General features: G+C 46.7%; 1 protein-coding gene across 1 annotated transcript in view; it reads right to left on the reverse strand.

Annotated features, from left to right (window-relative positions):
• Positions 1 to 14,436, reverse strand: part of SUOX (sulfite oxidase) — a 73,593-nt gene that overhangs the window by 43,078 nt on the left and 16,079 nt on the right. The window contains exon 2 of the mRNA XM_082245740.1: positions 10,322 to 10,382. Coding sequence (XP_082101866.1) covers positions 10,322 to 10,380 — 59 coding nt within the window. The 5' untranslated portion in view covers positions 10,381 to 10,382. The remainder of the gene's footprint in view (positions 1 to 10,321; positions 10,383 to 14,436) is intronic.

Consider the following 14,436-nt stretch of genomic DNA (forward strand, 5'->3'; position numbering starts at 1 on the left):
ACGAAAGAAGGACAAGGGGATGGGGACCGGGGTATTTCAGAAAATATATAGGAACTTCGGAAGAAAGGTCATCTTAATAAGATTAATTCTACCTACAGGGCAGAGTGGGAGCGTCTTCCAGGCCTGACACCCAAGTACAAGTTGTAGAAACACAGGGTACAGATTATCTGACAAGGAGAGGTCCCTTTGCACCTCAATCCCCAGGTATCGAAATTTCAGAACCCAGGACAGTGGAAGGGAGGGTACAGAGGGCGACGGCGTTGGCGACAGCGAGAAAAGCAGGGATTTATTCCAATGAATCCAGACTCCCGAGAATCTACCAAACCCATCTATAATCTCAAGGGCCGCAGCCAGAGAGTCCCCTGCGTCAGGGAGGTAAAGTAAAGTGTCGTCTGCGTAGAGGGAGATCTTTTCCATCAAGGGACCTACCGGGATCCCCGCAACAGAGGGGAGGGCCCTTATCAGAATAGCCAGGGGTTCCAATGCCAACGCAAATAGGGAGGGGGAGAGCGGGCACCCCTGTCGGGTTCCCCTACCCAGCTCAAAGGAGGGTGAAAGAATACCATTCGTCCGCACCTGGGCCTTGGGTTTGTTGTACAGGAGTTGAATCCAGGAAATACACTTAGCGCCCACCCCGAAACAACGAAGCACCCGCCAGAGAAAGCCCCACTCCACCGAGTCAAAGGCCTTCTCTGCGTCCAATGAAGCTACAAGACACGCGGAAGCAGAGTCTCCCACATATGCAAAATTGGTAAAGAGGCGGCGGAGATTAAGGTCAGTGCCCTTGCCCGGCATGAAGCCCGTTTGATCTCCGTGAACGAGGGATAAAAAAAATCACAGAATTCAGGCGCATAGCCAGGAGTTTAACAAAGATCTTGGCATCAACGTTGAGCAAGGAAATCGGCCTATACGACCCACATAATTCAGGATCTTTGCCGGGCTTAGGCACCACCACAATCACCGCCTGAGCCATGGACTGGGGAAGGGCGCCCAAGTCCGACACCTCATTCACCAGACCATGGAAGTGGGGCAGGAGAACATCCTCATTAGCCTTGAAAAACTCAGATGGAAGCCCATCGGGGCCGGGAGTTTTACACGTCTGTAGGGAGCCTATCACCGTCTGGACCTCCTTCAGAGTAAAGGGGGCCTCCAAGTACCTCGCTGCCTCGGTAGACAACTCAGGGAAGTCAACGAGGGAGAGAAAGGAGTCCAATTCAGCATTAGTATAGTCCACTCTCGAGGCGTAAAGCCTGGCGTAAAAACTAGCAAAATGGTCGTTGATTTGACTAGGTTCTGAACAGATAGAGCCGTCATCCCCCCTAATGCGTGCTATGTGGGTAGTGGTTGAGCGTTCCCTGGAGAGCCATGCCAGCAGCCTGCCCGTCTGCTCACCCTGCTCAAAAATACACTGCGTTTGGGAGAGCACCAATTTTTTGCAGGAAACTGTGCGGAGGAGGGTTATTTCCCTATAGGTCGTCGTCAGTGCACCATATATCCCTCTATTACCAGTGGCCACATACTCCGCTTCCTGTCTCTTAGCCCTGGACTCCAGGTCCTCCAGCTCCAGAGAGGATTCTTTACGAGCCGTCCCTATAATCAGTTGGTACTGGCCCCTAGCATAGGCCTTAAAGGCATCCCAGGTCGTGGCCGAGTCTGCGGTGCCCTTGTTGTGAACCCAGAAGTCCAGGAGTTCAGACGTCACCCTCGGGGCCACCCTCCCATCCGTCACCCAGAACCGAGACAGCCGCCAAAGGCAGAGCCCAGGAGACGTGTCCGTGCCAAGCCGCAGGAGCACAGGAGCATGGTCCGAGATGCCCCTAGGGAGGATGGAGGCCTCAAGGGTGAGCGCTAGGAGGGGATTGCTGACCAATATGAGGTCAATACGGGAGAGTGTAGCATAAGTGGCAGGTAAACTGCCGCTCGTGGGGGTGCTTCCACCGCCAGACGTCCCAGAGACTTCAGCCCATCGGTAGAGTGGGGAGTCCCCGGCTGGATCGCTTCCCATCATGTCCACCGAAGGGATCGGAGGCATATTAAAGTCACCGGCCAACAGCACAAGAGCAGAAGGGTATTGAACCAGGATCGGGGTCAGCGTATGGAGAAGAGACATAGCGGCCGGGGGGGGGGGGGGAATTGTAGATCCCCGCGATAACCATTTCAAGCCCATCACACATGGCATGAAGTACAACATATTTACCCCCGGGGTCAAGGTGGAGATCCAGCAAAACAAAATGTAGGGACTTGTGGATAAGAACACTGACACCTCTCGAATAGGAAGAGTATGTGGAGTGGTAATGGGAGCCCACCCACGGTTTCATAAGTGCAAGGAGTTTGCTGCCCATCAGATGGGTTTCCTGGAGAATGCAGATATGCGGGTGGTATTTCCTCAGGTAGTCAAACATAGTGAGCGTTTAAATTTGGAGTGAAGGCCCCGGACATTCCAGGACACAATGACTAGGGGGGCCATAATAGCAGGGAAGGACAACATAAGGGGGTCCGGATCGCCACCCAAACCCCAGGATCATTTAGGAAAGAGGGAAGGGTAAGGCACACAGCACCAGAGGACAGAAACATTAGAAGGGGGCAGCTCCAAGGCAACAGGAGCAGCCCAGAAGACCATCGTTGCATAAGAGGAACCCACAAAAAAAAAAAAAAAAAAAAGTCACAGTAAACCCCAACAGAAAAAACAAACCCCACCCCCCCACCCCATGCAACCCCCCAAACCTGGGCGCGTTTCAGAGCCCCAAACCAGGATGGCAACTGCCATACGGGGAATGAACAGTGGCACCCCGAAGGGCGATGTGAGGCCAAGTTCCAGAGTCCAGGCCCCAACGTGGATAGCTATGTAGAATGGGAAAATCACGGATGCACGGTCCCTGCAGGATAGCCAATCACCCAGAAGAGTTCGGAGGCACAAAGCTTGATTGCAGACAACTTCAGAAGAAGGAGTAACAACTATGAGAAGTGAATCCAGTAGCACCAGGTCCAAGGCCTCGTATCAGGATACCGAAGGACAGGCTTGGAAGACGTCAATGGGAGGGCCAACAGGGCAGATAGTTGTAGTCGGGGGGAAAAAAGGAAAGAAAAATAAGAGGTCCAGGTCTCAACCAGACTACAGCAGGCCTTCCAAATGTGTAGAAAAATAGGCGGGCAAGGAGAGGCGATTCAGGTCCTAGGGAGGGTTTCAATCCAGCGTGAGGCTTCATCTGGCGAAGTAAAGAACCGGACCGACTCCCCATCCTGCACCCGCAACCGAGCAGGGAAAAGCATACTGCATTTCATTTTCCTGTTACGAAGATCCAACTTGACATGGTCAAAGGAGCGGCGGAGCCTTTGTGTGTCCACAGAGTAACCAGGGAAAATCATTAGCTTAGCCACTTCAAAGTGCAGGGAATCCAACTTCCTAGCCTCCCGCAGGACCAGATCCCTGTCACGAAAGTTGAGAAGGCGGAATATAAATGTGCGTGGCGGGGACCCTGGGGGCCCGCAGGCATTCTGTGCGCCCTCTCCACCACAAAAAAAAAGGGGAGAATTGTGCCTGAGGAAGGAGGGAGCGCAGCAGGCGCTCAGTGAAGGACGCGGGGTCGGGACCCTCAGCCCCCTCAGGAAGGCCGACCACCCAGAGATTATTCCTCTTGTTCCGATTCTCCGCCCTGGACTCCAAAGCCTTCACTTTAACTTTCAGGGTGTGGAGGATGCCAGTGTGCTCATGAATAGTGTCCTCCGCCTCCCCCACCCGGCGCTCAACCTCCGTCATGCGGGTGCGGAACTTATCCATGTCCCTCCGCAGGAGACCGATGTCGGACTGGATAGAGTCAATCTTACCCGTTAGGATGGCTTGGCAGGTGTGGATAGCCAGCATCAGGGCAGTGAAGTGCTCCGAGTCGCGCTGGGTCGGGTCCGCACCATCCGTCTGGGACGCCATGTTGGAGCTTCTGGCGGGAAGGGCCTTGAGGACGGCAGCGGAGGAGGATTTACCGGACTTCGGGTGGTGAGAGGAACGGGAGCTTCGGTGCATCACCTCCACAGCACGGGTCGGGAGAGCAGCTCAAGAGGGTCGGTAGGCGCAGGGACCAGGTAAGCAGCGGCGATCCACACGGAGCTCTCTTTCTTAGCGTCCACTCCGGTGGCCATCTTGGACACGCCCCTTCCTTAACATTGTTAGGGACAGGCCAATCAACTATTGCTTTGAGCTTATCAGGATCCATGCTCACTCCTTCAGAAGAAATTAGTTTGTTCAAACTCGCATTTCTCTAGTTTGATGTAAAGTGGATTCCGCCTTAGTCTCTCGAAGACAGTACAGACGTGCTTAGTGTTCTTCCAAATTATCAGAAAAGAAATTAGAATATCATCCAAATAGGCTATTACAAACTGATCCAACAAATCTCGAGAAACATCATTAATGAAATGTTGGAAGGTTGCAAAGTCCAAAAGGCATAACAAAAGACTCAAAATGTTCATATCTGGTTCTGAAAGCAGTTTTCCATTTATCTCCGGGACGAATGCGGACAAGGTTATATATGCCCCCCATAAATCAAATTTGGTAAAGAGCTTGGTGGAGCATAGTCTCTCGAGCATTTCTGGAATCAGTGGAAGTAAAACTGAAAACAAATACAGTTATAAATCGCTCACAATAATCAATATGGGACTGACCGGTGTTGCAAGATTCACAAGTAAAAATAATATTACATTATATTATATAGTGTGTGTGTGTGTATATATGTGTGTATGGATAGCTATAGATAGACACACATACAGGTGCAACTCCTAACATTTAGAAGGTCATCAAAAAGTTAATTTTCAATTAAATTTCAGTAATTCAATTCAAAAAGTGAAACTCATGTTTTATATAGATTCATTATACACAGAGTGATAGATTTCAAGTATTTCTTTTTAATTTTGTTGATTATGGCTTACAGCTATTGAAAACCCAAAATTCGTATCAATAAAAAAAAAAAATGTAATACAGAAATGTTGGCTTACTGATTCTCTATGGAGTTTAGGTCAGGCTAGTTTGCTGGCCAATCAAGCACAGTGTTACTATGATCATTAACCAGATATTTGTACTTTTGGCAGTGTTGGCAGGTTCCAAGTCCTGCTGGAAAATGAAATCAGCATCTCCATAAAGCTAAGCAGCAGGAAGCATGAAGTGCTCTAGAATTTCCTGGTAGAGGGCTTTGCTGGACTTTATAAAACCCAGTGGACCAACACCAGCAGATGACATGGCTTGCAAAGTCCAAAGGCATAACAAAAGACTCAAAATGTTCATATCTGGTTCTGAAAGCAGTTTTCCATTCATCTCTGGAACGAATGCGGACAAGGTTATATGCCCCCCGTAAATCAAATTTGGTAAAGAGCTTGGCGGAGCATAGTCTCTCAAGCATTTCTGGAATCAGTGGAAGTGAATAGCGATTTTTGATTGGGATCCTGTTTAACTCCCTGTAGTCAATACATGGATGCAGGGTGGAGTCCTTTTTCTCCACGAAGAATAAGGTTGCTCCAGCAGGAGAAGTTGAGTGTCTGATAAAACCCTTCTCTAGATTCTCATCAAGCCACTCCCTGAGCACCTTAAGTTCAGGTTCTGATAAAGAAACTCAACCTAAGGGTATCCCTGCCCCTGAAAGCAATTCAATGGGACAATTATAAGAACGATGAGGAGGCAGCCGGTCAGAGTTCTTTTTATCACAAACGTCCTGAAACTCAAGATATTGTGGAGGCAGCTTGTCGTATGACTGGGTAGTTACCATAGTTGCTTGTGAAATCTGAGTTGGTGGAGGGCTTACTTGATAAGATTCTTTGCATCCCGAGTTGGTGGAGGGCTTACTTGATAAGATTCTTTGCAATGTTCCGGTGTAACATTTAAAGAACGTGTTTCCCAGTTGGACAGATTATGGATAGAGAACCAAGAAATGCCAAGGATGATAGGGAACTTGGGCGATGTGATCAGCTGAAAGCCGATAGTCTCCCAATGGTCAGTCTCAATTAGGAGTTCAAGTGGGATGGTCTCATGGGTCACAGGTCCTGAAGACAAAGGTGTGCCATCCACAGATTCCATATCAATCGGGGAAAATTTATTTCTGCTTTGAATGTTATTTTGGGCAAATTCAATGTCCAAAAAATTCCCCTCAGTCCAGCATAGCAGAGCAAGGTATTTCACTGCTTTCAGCGATAAGCTTTATAGGGATGACAAAATGAGAGGATAACAAAATTAACTTTATTTGTTTCTTGAATCAAACTGAGCAATTGAGTTTATTTGTTCAGATACTGTAACATTACATTAGTTGTCGCAACTGTTCTTTTAAATTTATTGGGACAATTAACTGGGTAATGTCCAGATTCTCCACAATAAAGACATAAGTTCTCTAAAACGTCGTCTTTCTCCTGAGTGGTAATAGATATTTTAATAGCATCCACCTACATAGGTTCAGGAGTGTCAGAACCTGGAAGAACTCTTGGACCCTTAGGAGTATACTGAGTAGTAGAAAAACGCATGCCACCAATACTGCCTAGAATTCAGAGTCTCTCCTTTCAGTAAGTCTTTGAATTTGAATACATAATTTAATAAAAGCCTCAAGGTCATCAGGATTTTCTACTGGGGCAAGCTGATCTTTTACTTGTTCAGAAAGTCCTTGACGAAACTGACATTTTTGCGCTGCTGGATTCCAATTAGTACCTGAAATCCAACGTCGGAATTCAGTTGTGTATTCTGCAACAGAGCGCCTACCCTGCCGTAAATTGCGCAACTTTAGGATCATCAAAAACTTGATTCAAAGAAGCCACAAAAATTATTGAAATTATCCAGGATGACAGTCTTTCTCCACATAAGGGGAGCCCCAGGCTAAGGCTTCCTTAGTCAGTTGATGATAAACAGCACATTTTTCCTGTATGAAGTAAATGCAGCAGGTTGCATCTCAAAGTATATGACATTGTTTAAAGGAAAGCTCTAATTGCGATGGTCTCCGTTAAACTAGAGTGGGAGGGGCATCCGTGTGTTAGTATCAACCACAACAGCTTCTTGAGAATGCATGTCCAGCAAGTGTCTATGCAGATCAAGGATGTCCTCTTGTAGCCCCTTTCACTTCCATTTGTAACCCAGCAAACTTTTCCTTGTAGGTAGTACCAAACGCCTGCAACTCGGAGATTTGTACCCTGAAAGGAGCCACAGCAGCTGCTACGATGGCCTCCATGTTTTGGGCCAGAATATTCTGTTGCGATCTGGGGTCAGGCTTGAAGACCAGTAGCTATAGCAGCTTACACAGGAACCAGCTGGATAGGATTACAGGCAGGTCACTCTGGCAGATGACGCCGGCTCACCTGAGGTGCAGAATCTAAGTACTAACTGGTGTTCACCAGCGCTCCTTATGGCGGAGATGGATTTTGCTGCCAGGTCGCGGTCCTCAGGATCGCCCTACCAGGAGGTGAGCAAGCCAGGGTCCAGTAGCAGATATAGCAGGTTGGGATTAAGCAGAAGCGTAGTCTAGAAGTGGCCAAAGGTCGGTAACGAGTAGTTGAAGGTTGGTATTAGGCAGAAGCATAGTCGAGGAACAAGCCAAGTGTCGATAACGAATGGTAGCGAAGATACGGACAGCAGCAGAAGAGACAAGCAAGATATTGGCTGGTGAAGGCACAATATTCTCGCAACCAGAAGTGCAGACACATGGCTTAAATCAGGAAATTCATGAGAGGAGCAAAGGGTTCAAGGTTCAAAGGCAATTAAGATTCACGGCAGGATCATTCAAGGATTTGTCCAGAGAGCTGTCCAGTATTCCAGGTGGCTCAGCAAGCAGAGTCATTGCCAGGCACAGTGGAGGTCCCAGGTTCAAAACCGGGTCCTGGCAAACACTTTGCTACAATGTAAAAGTAGTGAGTGTACAGCTTGTATAACAGTGTCAATTTGCGGTCCCCTCAAAATAACGCAATACACAGACATGAACGTCTAAACCGCTGGCAACAAAAGTGAGTACACCCCTAAGTGAAAATGGCCGAATTGGGCCCAAATATTGTGTGGCCACCATTGTTTTCCAGCACTGGAGTTGGGAAGAAGTAGAGAGGAGACATTGCTGGACGTGGCAGCAGACGAGGATGTCCCATAATCGGAGTTTCCATTAAGTACCTGGTCATATTTCATTGCCGATGAGAAGACAGTGATAAAGATGGCTTGGAGCCTTTATGGAGCCTTTATGGATATCAATGCTGATTACGACCCCCTGTAATTAAGGGGTCATATCCCTCTGGTAAGAAGTACCTAATCAGAGCACTGGGTGAAGTTTTTGAGGTGAAGGCTTTCCATCATTCCCACCAAGTCCATGCTGTTCACACTGCTGAGAATATTCATCACTTTGAATTGAGCACTTTAAGGACTTTATCTATTTATTTTAAATAAGCTGGTACTTTGCTTTTATCCATTGTTGTAGTTGATGCTATTAATGGTTTTAGCAATTTTAGATCCCATATCGGCTTTATATTTATGCACATTAGCACTTTATTGTGAACAATATTCACTCCTTTGTTTTTCACATTTATCACGTTTTACACGTTTTTTGTTGCTGCTCGCAGTGCGGAAGAGATTCCCACAAACCGCATACTCACCAATTTAATATTTATTATAATTTACAAAAGTCTATTTAGCACTTATCAGTGCAACATTGCTAAATATTATCCACTTTGCGCAGTTCATTTTTGGTTGATTCACCATTTTTTCCAGAACTACCTTAACCCTCTTGGGCATGGAGTTCACCACAGCTTCACAGGTTGCCACTGGAGTCCTCTTCCACGATGACATTACAGAGCTGGTGGATGTTGAGAGCTTGCGCACCTCCACCTTCCGTTTGAGGATGCCCCACAGATACTCAATAGGGTTTAACTCTGGAAACAGACATGCTTGGCCAGTCCATCACCTTTACCCTCAGCTTTTTTAGCAAGGCAGTGGTCATTATAGGTGTGTTTGAGGTAATTCTGTTTGAATACTGCCCTGCGACCCAGTCCCTAAAGGGAGGGGGGGGGGATCATGCTCCGCTTCAGTATGTCACAGTACATGTTGGCACTCATGGTTCCCTCAAGGAACTGTAGCTCCCCAGTGCCGGCAGCATTCATGCAGCCCCAGACCAGGACGCTCCCACCACCATGCTTGACTGTAGGCAAGACACACTTGTCTTTGTACTCCTCACCTGGTTGCCGCCACACAAGCTTGACACCATCTGAACTAAATAAGTTTACCTTGGTCTCATCAGACCACAGGACATGGTTCCAGTAATCCACGTCCTTAGTCTGCTTGTCGTCTGCAAACTGTTTGCGGGCTTTCTTGTGCATCATCTTTAGAAGAGGCTGCTTTCTGGGATGACAGCCATGCAGACCAATTTGATGCAGTATGCGGCGTATGGTCTGAGCACTGGCAGGCTGACCCCCCCCCCCCCCCCTTCAACCTCTGCAGCAATGCTGGAGGCACCCATTCCTACTATTTACCAAAGGTAACCTCTGGATATGACGATGAGCATGTGCACTCAACTTCTTTGGTCAACCATGGCGAGGCCTGTTCCAAGTGGAAACTGTCCTGGTAAACCGCTGAATGGTCTTGGCCACTGTGCTGCAGCTCAGTTTCAGAGTCTTGGCAATCATCTTATAGCCTAGGCTAGTGATGGCGAACCTTGGCACCCCAGATGTTTTTGAACTACATTTCCCATGATGCTCAACTACATTGCAGAGTGCATGCGCATCATGGGAAATGTAGTTCCAAAACATCTGGGGTGCCAAGTTCACCATCACTGGCCTAGGCCATGTTTATGTAGAGCAAGAATTCTTTTTTTCAGATCTTCAGAGAGTTCTTTGCCATGAGGTGCCATGTTGAACTTCCAGTGACCAGTATAAGAGTGAGAGTGATAACACCAAATTTAACACACTTGCTCCCCATTCACATCTGAGACCTTGTAACACTAAACTAGTCACATGACATCAGGGAGGGAAAATGGCTAATTGGGCCCAATTTGGACATTTTCACTTAGTGGTGTACTCCCTTTTGTTGCCAGCGGTTTAGACATCAATGGCTGTGTGTTGGGTTATCTTATACATGCTGTACACTTACTACTTTACATTATAACAAAGTGTAATTTCGTCAGTGTTGTCACATGAAAAGATAATAAAACATTTACAAAAATGTGGAGGGGTGTACTCACTTTTGTGAGATACTGTATTTAACACATATTTTACAACATACAGCAGATATACATTATAGTATTTTAAATAAGGACCTGAAAAAAAAAAATATCTTGCACTGATATATATGGAGATGAAGAAAAATATCATCATTCTGGGGATCAGGCCTTACCTTTGTGGTCTAGCAAGGCTGCGCAGCAACAGTGATGACATTCCATAAAGTATCTTCATATCTGCATCAGAGACAAAGCAAAAAGAAGCTCAGAAGGTTTTTCTAGTAAAAACAGAACTGGATTTTTGTCTTACCGTAAAAACCCTTTTCTCTGAAGTTCACTGACGGACATGGCTCCATGTCTTGTAGACCATTGGGCTTTATGCTGCTCTCTCTTGGAGTAGGACTAGGCAGAAACCTTTTTGGTTATGCTCCTGAGGCAGTCCCAGAGGGAACACCATCACTTCCTGCTATAGGACTTTAGTTCGTACCAAGCAGTGTCAGAAGAGCACATTACTCAACCTAACAGGGGCGGGTGCTGTGTCCATCAGTGAACCTCAGAGAAAAGGATTTTACGGTAAGATAAAAATCCAATTCTCTTGTTCACTGACAGACACAGCTCCATGTCTTCTAGACCAGGGCTTCTCAAACTTTTTTGGGCCAAGAACCACTTCTGAATACAGATATTTTTCGGGACCCACTGTAATTGAATATTGTAAAGCGCTACGGAATTTGTTGGCGCTATATAAATGCAGGTTATATTTAAATAAATATAAGGCTATACGGCACTCACCCTCCTTCCTCTACCAGCGGTCCACAGTGAAGGTGAAGCCCCTGTTTGCCCTCTCCAGGGCCCAGCACACCTCACCTAGAGTCTCCATGATGAGGAGCTCTATGCTGGTCTTGGTGTCCTGGCTCTTCTCCTTCAGATCCTCTACTGGGGTCACAGAAGCTGCCATGAACTCCTGACCCCGCCAGGCCACCTGGTCCTCCTATGGCACCAAGGCTGCTGTCTCTGTCCGCTATAGCCGAGAGAATCCCGCCGCCAGTCTAGCCACCACCGCTGCTGCCAGCAGGACCGAGGAGCTGGCTCTGCAACCCATGAACATATCCTACATAACAGCCCACATACGTACTCATTGATGCAAGTATCCTCCTCCTGGGAAATGCAGACCAGCCTCCATAAACTGCATGGGCGGGTTCCTGAATCCATCGCGATTTGACTGTTCTGGCTCTCTAATTTGTGCAGGCTCGCACAGCACAATTTAAGCAGGCCCGCTCTCAGTGATTTCCAGCTCATCGCGACCCACTCAAATGCAGCTCGCGACCCACCAGTGGGTCCCGACCCACAGTTTGGGAACTCCTGTTCTAGACCATTGGGACTGAGGGGTGGGAAAAAAACAGAGCAATAGATAATTCCTAACATGGCTAAACATAGCCAACCAGGTAAAACAGAAGCTCAATCAGGAACAGTTAACTGGAGCTCGCCACAAAAAAAAAAATAAAAAAAAAAAAAAAAAAAAAAAAAATTACCCCCTCGAGAGGCGGGAGCCTCTGCCGAACGCCGCATCCGAAGATGCAAGTACATCCACCTTATAAAACTTTGTGAATGTGTGTACAGACAACCACGTAGCTGCCTTGCACACCTGAACCACTGATACCTGATGATGGAAGGCCCAGGAGGTACTAAGTGCCCTTGTAGAATGCACTTTAAAAAGGAGAAAGGAAAAGAAGGAACCTGACCCTTACTGGAAAAGCCCGCACCACCATCTGCCTGATACACTTGTAAGAGGCAGGCCGCATCTGCTGCGACCATTTCCAAGGTCCATCAGTAAGAACAAACAAAGAATCAGTCACCCAAACCGCCCTGACCACATCCAAGGAATGTAAAGCAATTTCTTTTGGATGTTTCAGCTTAGGACACAAGGACGGCAATACAATATCTTCATTCAAGGAAAAAGGTTATACACCAGGAGGGGATCCCCCCTGCAACACCGAGCCATGAGCACCCCCAAAAAGGGAGGCCAACAGCGGCACCCACCCACCACTCTCCGGCCCAACACCCAACAAACCCCCCATCCCATAGCACCCATGCCCCCTAAGAGGAGCAGATGAGGACACCTACGCAGGGGAAACCCCACTATGGAGATGGGGGAAGAACATGAGGGGGGAGGGAGGACACAGGAAGGGGCCTACCATCCCTAGGGAGGGCCCGCAACCACCCCAGCAATTCTGAAAGAAAGGAGGGGGGACACTAATCACCACGGCACCAGACGGGCGCTACTCCCATTAGTCCACTGCACCATCTTGGAATGGGGGTGCTGCGGCCTCAGGTACACTGCGACTGATCGTGACTGCTGTCGTGACCAGGGCTATGCGACCGAGGTGTTTTCGCCTGCCCACCCCCATCCAGTGGGGCTATGTCGCGGCCAACATAGCACGAGCTAATAGTTGGGTCACGCTTTCAGGTCAGACTGGGAAGACCATAAGGATCTAGGATATCCAGAGCATCGCCCAGCCGGCCGTTGATTGTAGTTCACACAGTAACAAGTTGATTGTAGTTCACACAGGAAAAAAAAGAAAAGTAAAAAAATCCATTTAAAAAAGGAAAAAATGCCAGGACCACGGATTCCAGCAGAGACCCAGGTCCTTACTCCTGACAAGGCAGAAAAAAAAAAAACTGAAATCCTATAGCAGGAAGTGATGGTATACCCTCTGGGACTGCCTCAGGGCAGGGCGTAACCAAAAAGGTTTCCACCTAGTCCTACTCCGAGAGAGAGCAGTATAAAGCCCAATGGACATGGAGCTGTGTCTACCAGTGAACGAAAGAACACTCATTTTAAGTCTAACACCATCACATAAACCTATGAAAATTCTAAATTAATTACGTGTAGTAGCACACGTCACAAACCTATTGGAATGTGAGTGTGGACTACAATACGTGGGGAGAACCACAAGAGTGTAAGATTAAGAGAACATGTAAAACATAAAAAAGGGCTTCCGTCAACATAGTCTAACCATTTTAGAAGATACCACAATAAAGATCCTACTAAACTTTCCTTTTGTGGAATAGATTGGTAGAAAGACACTGGAGGGGGTACGAATATGAAAAGAGCTATTTCACAAAATGAAACAAAATTGATATACCAGCTCCAGAGTATGGACAATACAGGGTTAAATGTGGAACTTGATGTAAATTGCTTAATTAATTATTTTTAAATGATTGCTATTGTAAGCAATGAGTATAAATGAGTATAGTTGTAATTGTTGATAAACAGAACGATTACCCTGTAAAGGGAGATTTTATTATATGCTAATCTAACCTAAATATCCATCTGGATTATAAATGGACATTTTCATATCAATCACACAATAATTTTCTCAAGTATAAATGAAGTATGTATTTATTCATTTATTGTTAGGGCATTAAGGAGGGTAGAATAAGATACATTCGTTGAGATATATGGGTGTAGTAGGAATATGGCAACGGATGAGAGAACCAAGATGGAGATCGCGGCATTTCCGGTGGATAATGCTTGGATGAATAATAGTACGGGTGCAGTAGGTGGTATTAGATGTAGAATGAGGAGTTCATGGTATAAAAGGCAGATGGTCATAGGATACCCCCAGCTTCAGAAGACGTCGAGTAGGAGGGGGTGAAACGCGTAAAGCAGGGGACCAACTTCTGACGTCATAGACAGTAGATGGAATGCAGGCCACAGCGGGGACCACCACAAGCTAACATTGCCTGATTTTGTTTCCATCTTGTAAGTGCAATTGATTTTTTAGGTTTTAATAAATAATACAGTGTTACGCTGGGAGAATTCCTTCTCATCTTTAGGACACAGGCTATTGAGAGTCTAACAATGGAGAAAGCAGTAGTAATACCCTTAACGGCATTGGTTTCTTGATTACACCAAGTGAGCTCAAGAAAGAGGAAGACTAGATTTACCACCTGCAGTGCTTATATAGCACTTTATGCTGATTTTTAACATACTGTCGGTGAGTAGGGAGACAAGAGGGAAGCACAGCAGGATTCACCTACTTTTGTACCAAGTACTGTCACTTTGAAGCATGGGAAGGCCTTTCAGTTATAAATTCTAGCACTGTCAAGCACAAGGACTATTAACTCTGTGCACTTTATTAATTCTTTATTGGATAGACTGTATAATATGTACAGCACTCTAGGATATTTTTTTTTTAAGTAATGATTGATAGAGTTTATTTTAAAAGCAGCGCTGATACCAAATACTATATTAATTAGTCGCCCAAAGGGCCAACTCCACCTGGGACAC

Source organism: Pelophylax lessonae (genome assembly GCF_965119305.1).
Source record: "Pelophylax lessonae genome assembly, chromosome: 2".
In the NCBI taxonomy this organism is placed as follows: Eukaryota; Metazoa; Chordata; class Amphibia; order Anura; family Ranidae; genus Pelophylax; species Pelophylax lessonae.